At 37.4% G+C, this 18,792-nt stretch overlaps 1 protein-coding gene across 1 annotated transcript in view; it reads left to right on the forward strand.

The window, feature by feature from the left end:
* Positions 1 to 18,792, forward strand: part of LOC128695707 (kin of IRRE-like protein 3) — a 97,227-nt gene that overhangs the window by 68,238 nt on the left and 10,197 nt on the right. The window contains exons 11-12 of the mRNA XM_070093296.1: positions 12,091 to 12,124; positions 12,324 to 12,537. Coding sequence (XP_069949397.1) covers positions 12,091 to 12,124; positions 12,324 to 12,537 — 248 coding nt within the window. The remainder of the gene's footprint in view (positions 1 to 12,090; positions 12,125 to 12,323; positions 12,538 to 18,792) is intronic.

The following is an 18,792-nucleotide window of genomic DNA, read 5'->3' on the forward strand; positions in this document are numbered from 1 at the left end:
CCTGTTCCACAAGACACAGTACTCGCTCCCATCTTGTTTCTCATCCTCACATCTGACATAGACAAGGATGTCAGCCACAGCACCATGTCTTCCTTTGCAGATGACACCCGAATCTGCATGACAGTGTCTTCCATTGCAGACACTGCAAGGCTCCAGGTGGACATCAACCAAATCTTTCAGTGGGCTGCAGAAAACAATATGAAGTTCAACGATGAGAAATTTCATGGTAAACATGAGGAAATTAAAACTTCATCAGAGTATAAAACAAATTCTAGCCACAAAATAGAGCGAAAAACTAACGTCAAAGACCTGGGAGTGATCATGTCGGAGGATCTCACCTTCAAGGACCATAACCTTGTATCAATCACATCTCCTAGAAAAATGACAGGATGGATAATGAGAATCTCCATAACTACGGATGCCAAGCCCATGATGACACTCTTCAGTTCACTTGTTCTATCTAGGCTGGAATATTGCTGCACACTAACAGCATCTTTCAAGGCAGGTGAAATTGCTGACCTAGAAAATGTACAGAGAACCTTCACGGCATGCATAACAGAGATAAACACCTCAATTACTGAGAGCGCTGGAAGTTCTTGAACCTGTACTCCCTGGAATGCAGGTGGGAGAGATACATGTTTATATACACCTGGAAAATCCTAGAGGAACTAGTACCAAACTTGCACACAACAGTGTGTCTTCCATTGCAGACACTGCAAGGCTCCAGGTGGACATCAACCAAATCTTTCAGTGGGCTGCAGAAAATAATATGAAGTTCAACGATGAGAAATTTCAATTACTCAGATATGGTAAACACGAGGAAATTAAATCTTCATCAGAGTACAAAACAAATTCTGGCCACAAAATAGAGTGAAACACCAACGTCAAAAACCTGGGAGTGATCATGTCGGAGGATCTCACCTTCAAGGACCATAACATTGTATCAATCGCATCTGCTAGAAAAATGACAGGATGGATAATGAGAACCTTCAAAACTAGGGATGGCAAGCCCATGATGACACTCTTCAGGTCACTTGTTCTATCTAGGCTGGAATATTGCTGCACACTAACAGCACCTTTCAAGGCAGGTGAAATTGTTGACCTAGAAAATGTACAGAGAACCTTCACGGCACGCATAACAGAGATAAAACACCTCAATTACTGGGAACGCTTGAGGTTCCTGAACCTGTATTCCCTGGAACGCTGGTGGGAGAGATACATGATTATATATACCTGGAAAATCCTAGAGGGACTAGTACCGAACATGCACACCAAAATCACTCACTACGAAAGCAAAAGACTTGGCAGACGATGCAACATCCCCCCAATGAAAAGCAGGGGTGTCACTAGCACGTTAAGAGACCATACAATAAGTGTCAGGGGCCCGAGACTGTTCAACTGCCTCCCAGCATACATAAGGGGGATTACCAACAGACCCCTGGCAGTCTTCAAGCTGGCACTGGACAAGCACCTAAAGTCGGTTCCTGACCAGCCGGGCTGTGGCTCGTACGTTGGTTTGCGTGCAGCCAACAGTAACAGCCTGGTTGATCAGGCTCTGATCCACCAGGAGGCCTGGTCACAGACCGGGCCACGGGGGCATTGACCCCCGGAACTCTCTCCAGGTAAACTCCAGGTAAACCAACAATCACTCTCTAGGAAAGCAAAAGACTCAGCAGATGATGCAACATCCCCCCAATGAAAAGCAGGGGTGTCACTAGCACGTTAATAGACAACACAATAAGTGTCAGGGGCCCGAGACTGTTCAACTGCCTCCCAACATACATAAGGGGGATTACCAATAGACCCCTGGCTGTCTTCAAGCAGGCACTGGACAAGCACCTAAAGTCAGTACCTGACCAGCCAGGCTGTGGCTCATATGTTCGATTGCATGCAGCCAGCAGTAACAGGCAGGTTGATCAGGCCCTGATCCACCATGAGGCCTGGTCGCAGACCAGGCTGCGGGGCATTGACCCCCATAACTCTCTCCAGGTAAACTCCAGATGATGAAAGTATTTTCTTTTTGGGGATTTATATATAAATAATATATAATACATGTAGATATATATATATATATATATATATATATATATATATATATATATATATATATATATATATACATGTATATACAGTAGATTTAACACGATAGTTACGTTCCTGAAAATGCCGTGTTAGGTGAACTGAAGAACTTAAGGGAAAAATAGTGTTATGTTTCTGGGGGCCCCAAAATAGCCAAACTTTTTTTTTAGGCCTCCATGTCTTACAAAAATAAAAGTGAATATGTAATTGTAGTTCATTGTTGTGATGTATTATGTTGTTTTTACTGGTTAAGACTACAGATGTAACAGAAATAATAGTCATTCAGTCAAGTCAGTAAGTCATTCAGTCAAGTCAGTCAGTCATTCAGTATATATATACAGTAGGGCTCTGCTTTTCGGCATTTTGCCTTATGACATTCTGCTAATATGGCGATCTAAAATTATGGCCAAAACTTTCTATATGGCAAGTAGTCTTTCAAATATGTCGCAGGCCACCCGGTTTGTTTACATTCTCCATGAGCACATCTCTATTATGTAATAATAATCACTCTTCAGCCCATTAAATGTCAAATTTTACATCAATATAGACATTTTCATTAATCCATCTATGATATTTTCTTCAAAATTATATAAGAAATATGTTACATTGTATATAAACATTTTGTTTATATACTATGGAGGTGTGGTAGCCGGGCAAAGGAAAAACATTGTCACTCCCCTTAATGTATAACGCTTTTGTTTACAATTCTCGGCTTGAATTATTCATTACTTCTCCCTTTGTTTATGATGGCATCTAATGGTAGTTGTTATAAACAGTTAAACTCAGTGAACATGGTATATCAATGGTAATAATATGGCTCTGGGGAACATTAAATATCGTGTAGCTATGTAGGTAGGTGTAGGTATGTAGTCCACCTGGGCTACATACCTACATTATTATTACAACTGATACGTATGTGTACCTGTATCTAAGTAAACTTACACACTGTGCTGGCATGCAGGTATACATTAAAATCACTAAGAGTGTCTTATTAATCTTGAAGACACCATATTAATAATGATAATAATAATAACACAACAATAATCACTCTAAGGAGCATTAAATATCGTATAAAACGTTAATATAGACATTTTGCTTAATCCATCGAAATACACCCCACAGTAGAATAAATTAACATAAATATGAGATGTGGTAGCCAGGTGACTTGTAGGACTTGTGGTAGCCAGGCAACTTGTAGGACTTGTGGTAGCCAAGCAACCTGTAGGACTTGTGGTAGCCAAGCAACCTGTAGGACTTGTGGTAGCCAGGCAACTTGTGGTAGCCAGGCAACTTGTGGTAGCCAGGCAACTTGTGGTTGCCAGGCAACTTGTGGTAACCAGGCAACTTGTAGGACTTGTGGTAGCCAGGCAACTTGTAGGACTTGTGGCAGCCAGGCAACTTGTAGAGCTTGTGGTAGCCAGGCAACTTGTAGAACTTGTGGTAGCCAAGCAACTTGTAGGACTTGTGGTAGCCAGGTAACTTGTGGTAGCCAGGCAACTTGTAGTAGCCAGGCAACTTGTGGAAGCCAGGCAACTTGTAGGACTTGTGGTAGCCAGGCAACTTGTAGGATTTGTGGTAGCCAGGCAACTTGTAGGACTTGTGGTAGCCAGGCAACTTGTAGGACTTGTGGTAGCCAGGCAACTTGTAGAACTTGTGGTAGCCAGGCAACTTGTAGAAGTTGTGGTAGCCAGGCAACTTGTAGGACTTGTGGTAGCAAGGCAACTTGTAGGACTTGTGGTAGCCAAGCAACTTGTAGAACTTGTGGCAGCCAGGCAGCTTGTAGAAGTTGTGGTAGCCAGGCAACTTGTAGGACTTGTGGTAGCAAGGCAACTTGTAGGACTTGTGGTAGCCAGGCAACTTGTAGGACTTGTGGTAGCCAGGCAACTTGTAGAACTTGTGGCAGCCAGGCAGCTTGTAGAAGTTGTGGTAGCCAGGCAACTTGTAGGACTTGTGGTAGCAAGGCAACTTGTAGGACTTGTGGTAGCCAGGCAACTTGTAGGACTTGTGATGAACACCAGATGAATTCATCTGGTTTGTTTACATTACGTGTGGGTGAGGTGGGTAGGGCTGCCCTTCCTCTCTACCCATACTTCCCAACTTCACTTCATACAAATAAAACTCACCTCTCATCCTACATTAAGACTACAAATATTTTAAGGTAATTAATGAGTGTACTATATATGCATTTTATCGCTCTAGGGAGCTTAATGTTGTAGTAGGTATAAGTGGCCAGGCAGGATGCCATACCTCCCACACGACTTTCTACAAATAAATACATTTCACCTCTCTCCCTACATTAAGACCATTAAGACTACAAATATTTTAAGGTAAGCAATGCATGTACTGTATATGCATTTTATCACTCTGGGGAGCCTTAAGCTACCACACCTGACTTCTTAGAGTAAATACTACTCACCTTTTGCCCTACATTAAGACTACAAATATTTTGAGGTAAATAATGAGTGCACTGTGCATGTATTTTACATTTTAATGCCTACCTCTATTGCTAACTTAATATATGTTAGTGTAAACTTGTTATCTGGCATTTATATACATTTATAAATGGAAAAAATGGAGTTCTGCTTTCTGGCGAAGTCTGCTTTCCGGCAGTAGCCTGGACCCTAACCTGCCGAATAAGTGGGGCCCTACTGTACAGTGGAACCTCTACTTGTGAGTTTAATCCATTCCGTGAACTTGCTCGCAACTGGATTTGCTCGTTTGCTAAGTCAATTTAAATTAATTGAAATGCAATTTATCCATTATAGTGGAATTCTGTACTCCAATAATTTCCCTAATATCAATTTTATGGCTTATTTATCTATCACAATTCATCTAATATGATATAATAAACAATATAAATAACATACATACCTGATATATACTCAAGAATGAATAAAATATGCTATTCATGTAGTGATATCGTTGGCGGAAAAAAGTTTGTCTGGAGACCAGACAAAATACTTCTTGAATAATTTCGCTGATATCATCTATACGGCTTATTTATCTACCCCAATTCGTCTCATATGACATAATAAGCAATGTAAATAACATAGAAACCTGATATATACTTTAAAATGAAGAAAATATGTAATTCATATAGTGGTATGGGCAGTGTCGGCAGTGGACGAGAGTTTATCTAGAGACCGGACAAAATACTTCTTGAATAATTTCGCTAATATCATCTTTACGGCTTATTTATCTATCACAGTTCATCTAATATGGCATAATAAACAATACAAATAACATAGAAACCTGATATATACTCTAGAATGAATAAATTATGTCATTATGTAATAGGTGGAGGTAGCCATAACCGATCCTTCTTTGTTGTGGTAAACACTGATATCTAGTGACGGCCTTTTGAAGCTATTATTATAATTATTATTATGTAGTACATTATTATTATATATGTGTTATTATTATACGTATTATTATTATTATTATTACTATTATTATTATTATATATGTGTTATTATTATACGTATTATTATTATTATTACTATTATTATTATTATTATTATTATTATTATTATTATTATTATTACAATATAAATAATTTGTAATTTTTATTCACACAAAAAATAGAAGATTTACTGTTATGCAGACTACTGCCTTACTGCAATAATTGTATAAATAATGTCAACCCATTCGTGACTGCATATTGGAAAGGCAGTGACATCATTTGTTTACTTTTGAACATAGCCAAGGAATCGAACATTTCTCCTATGTTGAGCTCAATTTTAAGGTACAGGAGGGCCCCGCTTTACGGCGTTCCGCTTTATGGCGTTCTGCTAATACGGACATTTCAAATTATGACCAAAACTCGCTATACGGCTCCCCCCACCTGTCTTTCTAATACGGTCACAGCGGCCCACTGAGTTTGTTTACATTCTCCCTGAGCACATCTCCTTATTATGTCTGGAAACTTTCCAAAATTTCAAGTATTTTAAAGTTATTGTATATTTTATATGTATTGTACCTAAATAAACTTACACACTGTGCTTTCATGTAGGTACACATTAAAATCACTAAGAGTCTCTCTACTCTTGATGCAATAATAATAATAATAATAATAATAATAATAGTAATAATAATCTCTTGGGCGCATTAATGTCGCATATTACGTTAATATAGACATTTCCCTTAATCTATCTATGATATTTTTTTCAAAATTATATAAGAAACACATTATGTAACACACAAACATGATACATGCATCCACAGTATAAAAATTTATACAAATATATATGAGATGTTTATCAAACGGTTTGTAGAAGTGTCTGAAGAATTACGTTTTCTCTAGCCCGTCACCTGTTACTAGGGATAACTGTAGAAAAATATTCCTTTCGTATGCCTTCACTTTATAGCTATAATTCTGTACTAACTTGTACACAGTGTAAGAGTATTTGTTTCGTGATTTAATTATTATAATAATAATAAAAATATTATAAGGTAAAAGTTTCACAAACTCTTACAAATGTACATGAATGAACTAAAACTGGACACGTATTAATACCGTCTATTTCGCCTGACCGAGTGATCGTCCACAACCTGTTCAGTTTGTTTGTTTACGCTGTCTGAGCTCGGTGTATCTCGTTCTCTCTCGTTTGCTCTTCGTTAACTAATTGGCTCTCGTTGACGATGGTATCTAAGCTTAGTTGTGATAAAAAGAAGAGTCGTAAGCCTCTTACTTTAAGTGCCAAGTTAGAAATGATTAAACTTAGTGAACAAGGTATGTCAATGACTGAGATAGCACGTAAGCTTGGTTTGGCTCGTCAAACAGTTAGTACAGTTGTGAACAATAAGGAGAAAGTGTTGCAGGAAGTTAAAAGTGCTACACCAGTGACCACTAAAGTTATAAGAAAACGTGATAACCTTATTGCTGACATGGAAAAACTTTTAATGGTGTGGATTGATGATCAGACTAGTCACAAGGTGCCTTTAAGCAGAGCCATTATCTATTCCAAAGCCCTAAGTCTCTTCAATTCTATGAAGGCTGAGAGAGGGGAGGAAGCTGCTGAAGATAAATTCTCAGCTAGCAGAGGCTGGTTTAATAGGTTTAAGGAAAGAAGTCAACTTCACAACATCAGAGTGCAGGGTGAAGCTGCAAGCGCTGACAATTTAGCTGCAGAAAATTATCCACTTGAACTAGCCGAGATAATAGAATGTGGTGGATATACCAAGCAACAGATTTTTAATGTGGATGAGACTGCATTATTTTGGAAGAAGATGCCATCTAGGACATTTATTGCTAAGGAAGAGAAGTCAATGCCTGGCTTCAAAGCTGCAAAAGACAGGCTAACACTCTTGCTAGGAGCTAATGCAGCTGGTGACTGCAAGTTAAAACCTATGATGATTTATCACTCAGAGAATCCTAGGGCCCTAAAGAACTATGCAAAAGGCAGCCTCTCAGTTTATTATAAATCTAATTCGAAAGCTTGGATGACTGCCAATCTTTTCATAAGTTGGTTCACGGACTATTTTAAGCCTACAGTTGAGGCTTACTGCAAGGAAAAGAAAATTCCTTTTAATGTTTTACTTGTTTTAGACAATGCCCCTGCACACCCTACAGCTGTACATGGTATGTACAGGGAGATAAATGTTGCTTTTATACCTGCAAACACAACTTCATTACTGCAGCCGATGGACCAAGGTGTAATTGCAGCCTTTAAATCTTATTACCTAAGAAGAACTTTCATTAAGGCTGTAAATTTCCTAGACAGTGATAAAATGCCTGGGCCTAAAGAAAATAAATTAAAAACCTTTTGGAAAGGTTTCACAATTTTGGATGGCATTAAAAATATTAGAGATGCATGGAATGAAGTTAATGAAACTACACTCAAAGGTGTTTGGAAGAATCTGATTCCTGAACTTATGGATGATTTTGAAGGTTTTGAGAATCCAGTGGGGGAAGTGTGTGTAAATGTTGTTGATATGGCAAGGGAATTAGAACTGGAAGTGGAGCCTGAGGATGTGGAAGAATTGCTTCTCTCTCATGATGAGGTTCTGACAGACCAAGACCTTCTTCTGATTGAAGAGCAAAGAAAGAAATTTCATGAAGAGGAGATCCATCCTGATGATAGTCCTGTTACCATTAAAGAAATGAAAACCCAGGATTTGGAAGAAGCTATCAACCATATAGAAATAGCAATGGCAATTTTTGAGAAGATTGATCCAAATTTTGAACGAAGTTCAAAAGTGAATGCAACCCTTTCCCATGATGTTACATGCTATAAAGAAATTTTAAGGGAAAGGAAAAAAAAATCCATGAGGCAAAGTTCAATGCTTTCCTACTTTAAGAAAATATCATGCCAACCTTCAACATCAACAGCCAGCATTCAACAGCCTTCAACATCAACAGCTAGCCTTCAACAGCCTTCAACATCAACATACACCCCTTCAAAAGCTTCACACAAGTCTCCAAAACGAATCAAATTAGTTGAAGAATTAGAGGATGATGGTCTGCCATCTCCTGATTTGATTCAATAACTACATTGCCACTCACCTCTCACACATTCATATTAAGTAATTAAAGGTATGTAATAAATGTACTGTGTGTAATTTTACTTTTCATTGTTTTTTTTAATGCTTAGTTCTATTGCTAATTTAATATATGTCAGTGTAAATATGTTATCTAGCATTTATATGCATTTACAAGGAAAATAAAAGGGTGTTCCACTTTACGGCGGTAGCCTGGAACCTAACCCGCCGTATAAGTGGGGCCCTCCTGTACTTTTTGTCATGAAAGCAATCAAAATCATATCTATTTCTGTAATATATCTTCCATTCTATCAAATGAGACCAAAAAAAATGAGAATACACCATAAAATCCATACGAAAATACTACTAAGGGGTGGCTAATTGCTGAGAAGTGAACTCCATTATTTATGCTCCAATTTCTTTCATTTTTGGTGTACATTAAGAAGCATCTTTCCATCAAACATTGCCCAAGTTTCAATAAGATAGTCCAACAAACAAATGACATTCAATTCCCTAGATCAAGAGCAAGAGCCCCTCACCAGTGTCAAGGAACCTCCCGTGAGGTCTGCTCGCTTATGGAAATTTCGCTCACGTATAGAAGCAAAAAATTTATCCATTGACTGCTTGTATTTGGAAAAACTCACACATAGATGTGCTCACATGTAGAGGTTCCACTGTGTATATATATATATATATATATATATATATATATATATATATATATATATATATATATATATATATATATATATATATACATGTATAAATATATATATATAATATATATATATATATATAATATATAATATATATATATATATATATATAATATATATATATATATATATATATATATATATATATATATATATATATATATATATATATATATATATATATATATATATATATATATACACACACACACAGTGGAACCTCTACTTACAAGTGCATCCATGTGTGAGTTTTTCTAGATATGAGTAGTATCTAGAAAAACTTCCAGACATGAGCAAAATTTCCAGATGCGAGCGGGCCTCAAGGGAGGTTCCCTGAAGCTGGTGAGGGGCTCTTGCTCTTGATCTAGGGAATTGAATCTCAGTTGTTTTTTCGACTATCTTATTGAAACTTGGACAATGTATAATGGAAAGGTGCTTCTTAACATACACCAAAAATTAAAGAAATCAGATCATAAATAATGGAGTTCACTTCTCAGCCATTAGCCTCCCCTTAGCGGTATATTTTCGTATGGTTTTTTGTTTGTATTCTTGGTGTTTTGGTCTCATTTGATAGAATAGATGATATACTACAGAAATAGATATGATTTTAATTGGTTTCACAAAGAAAAGTACATACCTTGAAATTAAGCTCAAAGTAGCAGAAACATTCAATTCTTCGGCGATGTTCAATAGTAAAAAAATGACATCACCGTCCAATACCAGTCTGACTGGCACTGCCCCTCAACCTTCACATATTCGAAAGCTCTTCAACACACTGGTAAAAGTGAGAGCAGCATCATGTATGTGCATGTATATGCATTTATAAGCGGAAAAAAGGGCATTCCACTTTACGGCAATTTCCGCTTTATGGCAGTAGCCTGGAACCTAACTTGCCATATAAGTAGGGCCCTACTGTATTAGATTGGCCAATTGTTCACACAGGCTTCACATTGGCTCACACAGGTTCACATTGGCTTTAGGTGATTTACTACAGTAGATCCCCAGGTGCAAATATCATGAGTGAGGTAAAGACAGAGTAGTACAGAGTAAGTTGTGCTGCTTGAGGTACACAGTAATGCATCTTAAATAGGATGCCAATTGTTTTGAAGACTTTGGTTATGTGCTGGGTGGGGGATGCTGAATTTTGAATTGCTGTCAAGATACAGATTAAGAATCTTTCCCTTGTTTTGTCTGATACTGTGAAAATCACTAAATATTATATTTAGTTGGACATTTGCAGCTTTGTTCCCAGACATCATATAGAAGGTCTTGTCAATATTAAGAGTGAATTTAGTATAAAAGGCTCTATTCTCAGGCCTCATCTTTACATGATCAAAACTATAGAGATGAACACTTATCTAGGCAAAGGGACAGACTACCTCAGAATTACTTCTTCAAGGCTGAGGGACTGATCACCTCATATTTACCTTACCACTGTTTCTGCTGTCTCAAATATTTAAGTAACCACTGTATTCAACTTTAGAAGTCTACTAAACAGGCAAAATATTTTGACAGTAAATATACCCAGTAGTTGCATGTGCCTTACTTGTCAATTTGTCAGTATTGTATATCATTATCATGCTCTTTTTTTCTGCATGTTAGGGATGCCTGACACAATGTGAGTCATAAAATGGCAGGATAGTATTGCTACCACCTTGGACTAAATGCAAATAATGAATAAGTGCCTAAGTTCGATTTAAGCACTTTGCTTGCTGTATTCCATTCTTCACTTTAGCATGAGGTATGCATTCAGTTTATTACCACAAATGCTAACACTTTGCATCCTTATTTTATAATTCTGGTTTGTACCTCTTTCTCTCAGTGAATAATGTAATTGGTCTTTGAGAAATTGCATTTGTTTTTAACATGCTGGCTGTCTCCCACCTAGGCAGGGTGACCCAAAACAGAAATGCTTTCACCATCATTCACATTATCACTGTCTTGCTAGAGGTATGCAGGTACAACAGTTTAGATGCCACTCTAAACAGCAAATATCCCAAGCCCCTCCTTTATAGTGCTGGCAATGTACTTCCCACCTCCAGGACTCCTCCAGTCAACCAGTTTCCTTGAATCCCTTCACAAAATATTATTATATTACTATATTTATGGAAAATGCTAAATCTGTATAGGTCATACAGCTCACTGACAACCCACATTCCTGAAGTAAATCTCATGATGATGATTCAGTCCATCCTGAACCATTGTCATAAGATTAGTGTCTTAATTGTGGGTTTTAGGTCAGTGGTTCCATCCATAGTATTGTGACTTTTTTATTCTTTCTGAGATTATACAGTATCTGAAGAATAGGAGGCAATCACATTCAATCCAAAGGAGAACAGGGTCAATTTCTTGGATCAAGAGCCTATTAAGAAACTCCCTTGGGGGGGATGTATGGCATAGAGTATTTGATTTTATGTATTTCTGCATTTAAATAACTTTTCAAATAATAATTTCACTAATAAGCATAACTTTATATTTTTTTTTTACTTATTTATATTTAATAATGATTTGGGCACAAAAAATTACTTATAAGGTGTCAGTGGTCAAAGTTCCTAAATGTCTCATAAAATTTGCATATTTATTTTTAATTATAGTTAATAGTCACTTGCTTTTCAGACTTGTATTGCCTTTATATTATAGTATCTTTTGTTGGTATACATTTATATTTTTCTGGGTTTTTCCTGTTTTATTATTTATTTATTCAGGTGAACAGTGTTGGCAAGTAAACAAATTGGTAAAATTTGTTGATACAATATATGTAAAATTACTGGTATTGAAACAGTAATAAAATAATTTTCCATTTTTTAACGAACAGAACGAGGAGATTTCAAGCCTACAGATCTGGAAAGGTAAATTGCTTTAAGTAAATTATAAAAAAAATATAAAAATAAAATTTACATACTGTAATTTGTGAACATTATAACAATTAGAGTAATTATATTCCATTCATTAGCACTGAATGGCACATATTATTTAGCAGCTTATTGCATAACCTGTAATAAACATTATTTTATAGCTTAAATAATATATGCATATCTCATTTTACAGTGACAAGAGTGACATAGAGAGCCAGAAAGGAAATAATGGTAGGCAACAGTACTCTGCATGTGGGTCAAGTGGTGGTAGGAGTGGGGGTAAGACTCCAGTAGTAGCTGGTTCTCTCGCCTCCATCCCTCCTGACGCACTTTATTCATCAGCCCCCAAACATACTAGTGTGTCCACACTATCCTCTAAACCTGACCATGAGTATGAGAACTTGAAGGTGAGACCAGAGTATGCCATGAGCAGAAGAGGACATTTGAAAAGCCAGTGATGGCATTAAGAGTTGTACGAAAATTGGAAGTGGATTTATTTTTGTCTAGATACTGCAGTGACAGATATATACTGTAATATATAATCTAACTGTAAGTATCTAAAACTATTTTTCAGGGTTGTGATTTTTTCTTTAGACAAAATTGGAGTTCATGAACACATCAGTTTTCTATGCCATTACCTTTAAATAAAACTGGCAAATTAAAAATCTTTTTACTTTTTAGTTCAAATTTATTAACTAAAGAAAACGCTTCCATATTCATACACCATCTTTGCCTTACATAGCTTTGTCCAGCTCTGCAGCTCTCATTGTCAGTGCTTCATATCCCGAGGCATCATCTTCAGTTGACCTGGGATGCACAGTCAGCAGCTCACATCACCAGGTCATTTCTCGATGACCAACTGTATATACATCAGTATCAGACAGCACTGCACAGCCTTAGATATATTTCTCTTCCCTTTTCATCCATTGTAATATTTTTTTATAAATCACCAATAGTTTTGAATATTTTCAGTAAAATCTAATGCTTGTAGTATACAGTATCATTATATTTAAAAGTACAATACAGGCATACCTCACTAGTATAGCACTTCACTTCAAAGCACTTTGCTAATACTTAGCTTTTCAGTTATACGCATTCATGTCTATTATTTTTGGCGGTGACACATGCATCAACTGACTGGTGACAATTTTTTATTTATTATTTTTACTTTTGCATGTTCTTTACAGGCCTAGCACTATTTTGTACTTAATGACAACATACACATGTTTTTAGGCTTTCTTATGCATTGGCAAGTGAAAAAAGGCTGAGTCACTTTAAGACAATATTCACTTTACAGCAGTGGTCTGGAATCTAACCCGCCACATTAGTGAGGCATGCCTGTATTGTATATTATAAAATTATTTACACATAAGCATTACTCTTGTGTTTTCACTTTCAACATTAATGAGTGATAACTTTGAGTGAGTTAGAATCCTATTGAAATTTTAAGTTTAAAAATTATGCAGTTTATTAAATTTGGGTGGATGTAAATGACTAGTTAGAGCATTGTTTATCAAATTATACTGCCACACAGAATTTGTCATTTTATAATTACTGAATAATAATGACACTGTGCTCTTGGGAGATTCTGAAGAGAAGTTGCAGAGGTTGGTGGATGAATTTGGTAGGGTATGTAAAAGAAGAAAATTAAAAGTGAATACAGGAAAGAGTAAGGTTATGAGGATAACAAAAAGATTAGGTGATGAAAGATTGGATATCAGATTGGAGGGAAAGAGTATGGAGGAGGTGAATGTATCCAGATATTTGGGAGTGGACGTGTCAGCAGATGGGTCTGTGAATGATAAGGTGAACCATAGAATTGATGAAGGGAAAAGGGTGAGTGGTGCACTTAAGAGTCTGTGGAGACAAAGAACTTTGTCCTTGGAGGCAAAGAAGGGAATGTATGAGAGTATAGTTTTACCAATGCTCTTATATGGGTGTGAAGCATGGGTGATGAATGTTGCAGCGAGGAGAAGGGTGGAGGCAGTGGAGATGTCATGTCTGAGGGCAATGTGTGGTGTGAATATAATGCAGAAAATTCATAGTTTGGAAGTTAGGAGGAGGTGCAGGATTGCCAAAACTGTTGTCCAGAGGGCTGAGGAAGGGTTGTTGAGGTGGTTTGGACATGTAGAGAGAATGGAGCGAAACAGAATGACTTAAAGAGTATATCAGTCTGTAGTGGAAGGAAGGCGGGGTAGGGGTCGGCCTAGGAAAGGTTGGTTGGAGGGGGTAAAGGAGGTTTTGTGTGCAAGGGGCTTGGACTTCCAGCAGGCATGCGTGAGCGTGTTTGATAGGAGTGAATGGAGACAAATGGTTTTTAACCCTTTGACTGTCGCAGGCCCCTTTCTGAAACTGTCATTCTATGTCGCAAAAGTTTTGGAAAAAAAAATTATTTTTTCTTATGAAATGATAGAGAATCTTTTCCCGATGGTAATGACACCAAAAGTACTAAATTTTGTAAAAAATTCATGGAATTACGCTCCCGCGAAATTAGTGGTCTCGGCGACGTATATGCATCGGCAACTTTGCCAACTTTGAGCCCTGTTTTTGGCCGATTCCGTTGTTTCAGTTGACCAAACTCATAGCTATGTCTTTAGAACTCCATTTTTCTATTAGTTGAGTACAAGAAACTGCCCATTTACCGATTTGAACTACCCAATAAAGTGGTCAGAAATTGGCAATTTGGCCAATTTCATGCAAATTAAAAAAGATGCTAATTTCAATATAGGGTCCAGAATATACAATGTAGACATTCTTGGCACTAAAATAACATACCCTCTGTTCATTAGTCATGTCTCTAGGCCCCTCTTATATTACTATTGCTTCCTATTTTGATTTTTTATTCATACAAAAAAATATAAAATTTACTGTTATGCAGACTAATGCATTATTGTAAAAATGGTATAAATAATATCAGTGCACTAGTGAAAGAATATCAGACTCCCCAGTTGACGTGTATTGGATGTGTGGTGTAATTTGCTTACTCCTGAACATTGGTAAAAATCGAACATTTCTGCTACTTTGAGCTCAATTTCAAGGTCATTTTCATTGTGAAAGTAATGAAAATTATCTCTATTTCTGTAATATGTTTTCCATTTTATCACCTGAGACCATGAAAACGAGAATACAACTCATAATACCATACGAAAATACACCTCAAAGTCAGCGTTTTCATCCAAAAAAACGGTCAGATTTTTTTTTTCTCATTACACACTGCGTGCTGCAGGATTTTTTTTATGTGGTGCACACTGACCACACAGACCCATTCTCTCACATGTGGGCCTACCAGCTTTCTCCTGCTTGATCTGAAGACGCTAGAATTTAGGCGTATAAATACATGTACGTCAGAAACAGTGGCACGTAAGACGTATATATATGACGTAAACAGTCAAAGGGTTAATACTTGACGTGCTGTTGGAGTGTGAGCAAAGTAACATTTATGAAGGGATTCAGGGAAACCGGCAGGCCGGACCTGAGTCCTGGAGATGGGAAGTACAGTGCCTGCACTCTGAAGGAGGGGTGTTAATGTTGCAGTTTAAAAACTGTAGTGTAAAGCACCCTTCTGGCAAGAAAGTGATGGAGTGAATGATGGTGAAAGTTTTGCTTTTTCGGGCCACCCTGCATTGGTGGGAATCAGCAAGTGTGCTAATAAAATAAAATATGTTCATAAAGCACTTCACCTAAATTTTTTAACACATTTTGTCATTAGTGAACAGTGTACCTGTACACTAGTGCTGAATAAATACAGTTGCATTTTTTTTTTTTTTGCATTATGCCTTATTTTAGTTATTAGAGTAACGTTTCTCTGTAAATAATTAGCTCTTGCTTCATTGTGACATTTTGTATAATTTTTGAGAATTGAATTTAAATGATATGTAAGAGTAAAAATATTTTCCCTGAAATTTTAAGATAAGAAATATAAGAACATTTAAAAAAATGACAAACAGGAAGCCAGATTACAGGTTTTTACATTTATATAGTGTTTTGTAAAGTGATAGAGAAAATTCTAAAAATGGCACTACTTTTTTTTAACGTGCCTCCTATCTCCCATTAACCCTTAACCCATTAACACTCCAAACGTACATCTACATTCACTCGCCCAGTGCTCTGAATATTTTGAAAAAAAAATCTTTTTTTTTTTTTTAGTTAAAGAGGGCAATTTTCTGTGAGTAATAAGACCAAAAAAAAAAATATTTTAGGACCAGTACTTACCGAGATATAAGACTGCGAAGTTGGCACTGGTTGCTTACCTGACAGCAATTATATGCATTTTATTGCTCTGGGATGCTTAAATGTAATAGAATATTATGTGTAGGTGGGGTGCCCTGGTATGGTAGCCCAGCTGACTACCATACATACCACACTTGATTTCTTACAATAAATACTACTTGTCTCACCCTAGATTAAAACTATAAATATTTTAAGGTAAGTAATGAGTGCACTGTGTGTGTATTGTACTTTTTTATTGTTTTTCGATGCCTAGTTCTATTGCTAACTTAATATATATTAGTGTAAACTTGTTATCTAGTACTTGTATGCATTTATAAGGGAAAAAACAGGGTGTTCCACTTTACAGCGATTTCCGCTTTACGGCAGTAGCCTGGAACCTAACTTGCCGTATAAGTGGGGCCTTACTGTACTCAGATCACAACATAATCGAGGTTCAGACATGTATGCGCAGAGCCCCAGACTGACAAAATGTGATCAGTCACGAGGGAGCCTTCACCAAATTCAATTTCAATAACAAGAACATAAAGTGGGACCAAGTAAACCAAGTCCTAAACGATATAAGCTGGGAAGATAGCCTAAGCAACACAGACTCCAACTTATGCCTAGAACAGATTAACTCTGTGGCACTCAATGTATGCTCAAGGCTTATTCCTTTAAGAAAAAGGAGGAGTAGATGTAAAATAGAAAGAGACAGGCGCTCCCTTTACAGGCGAAGGAAAAGAATAACAAAGCGGCTAAAAGAGGCCAATATATCTGCAATGCATAGGGAGACACTGGTCAGAGAAATAGCAAACATCAAACTAAAGCTAAAAGAATCTTATAGGAGTCAGGAATCGCGAGAAGAACTAAAATCCATAAATGAAATCGAAAGAAACCCAAAGTATGTATTTCTTTTCTTATGCTAAATCAAAGTCAAGAACAACATCCAATATTGAGCTCCTACTTAAACAAGATGGGTCCTACACAGATGACAGCAAGGAAATGAATGAGCTACTCAAGTCCAAGTATGACTCAGTTTTTAGCAAGCCGCTAACTAGACTGTGAATCGAAGATCTAAATGAATTTTTTATGAAAAAGCCACAGAATTTGGTAAACACAAGCCTATCTGATGTTATCCTGATGCCAAATGACTTCGAACAGGCGATAAATGACATGCCCATGCACTCTGCCCCAGGCCCAGACTCATGGAACTCCATGTTCATCAAGAACTGCAAGAAGCCCCTATCACATGCGTTTAACATCCTATGGAGAGGGAGCATGGACACTGGGGTTGTCCCACAGTTACTAAAAACAACAGACATAGCCCCACTCCACAAAGGGGGCAATAAAGCAATAGCAAAGAACTACAGAACAATTGCACTAACGTCCCATATCATAAAAATCTTTGAAAGGGTCCTAAGAAGCAAGATCGCCACCCATCTAGATACCCATCAGTTACACAACCCAGGGCAGCATAGGTTTAGAGCAGGTCACTCCTGTCTGTCCCAACCACTGGATCACTACGACAAGGTCCTGGATGCACTAGAAGACAAAAAGAATGCAGATGTAATATACACAGACTTTGCAAAAGCCTTCAACAAGCGTGACCATGGCGTAATAGCACAAAAAATGTGTGCTAAAGGAATAACAGGAAAAGTTGGTAGATAGACCTATAATTTCCTGACAAACATAACGCAAACAGTAGTAGTCAACAGAGTAAAGTCTGAGGTGGCTATGGTGACAACCTCTGTTCCGCAGGGCACAGTACTCACTCCCATCTTGTTCCTCATCCTTATATCAGACATAGACAGGGATATAAGCCACAGTGCCATGTCTTCCTTTGCAGATGACACCCGAATCTGCATGACAGTGTCTTCCATTGAAGACACTGCAAGACCCCAGGCGGACATCAACCATATCTTTCAATGGGCTGCAGAAAACAATATGAAGTTCAACGATGAGAAATTTCAATTACTCCGATTTGGTAAACAAGAGGAAATTAAAACTTCATCAGAGTATAAAACAAATTCCAACCACACAATAGAGCGAAAAACTAACGTCAAAGACCTGGGAGTGATCATGTCGGAGGATCTCACCTTCAAGGACCATAACATTGTATCAATCATATCAGCTAGAAAAATGACAGGATGGATAATGAGAATCTCCAAAACTAGGGATACCAAGCCCATGATGACACTCTTCAGGTTGCTTGTTCTATCTAAGTTGGAATATTGCTGCACACTAACAGCACCTTTCAAGACAGGTGAAATTGCTGACCTAGAAAATGTACAGAGAACCTTCACGGCACGCACAACTGAGATAAAACACCTCAATTACTGGGAGCACTTGAAGTTCCTGAACCTGTACTTCCTGGAATGCAGGTGGGAGAGGTACATGATTACATACATCTGAAAAATCCTAGAGGGACTAGTACCAAACTTGCACACGAAAAT

Source organism: Cherax quadricarinatus, chromosome 42, assembly GCF_038502225.1.
Source record: "Cherax quadricarinatus isolate ZL_2023a chromosome 42, ASM3850222v1, whole genome shotgun sequence".
In the NCBI taxonomy this organism is placed as follows: domain Eukaryota; kingdom Metazoa; phylum Arthropoda; class Malacostraca; order Decapoda; family Parastacidae; genus Cherax; species Cherax quadricarinatus.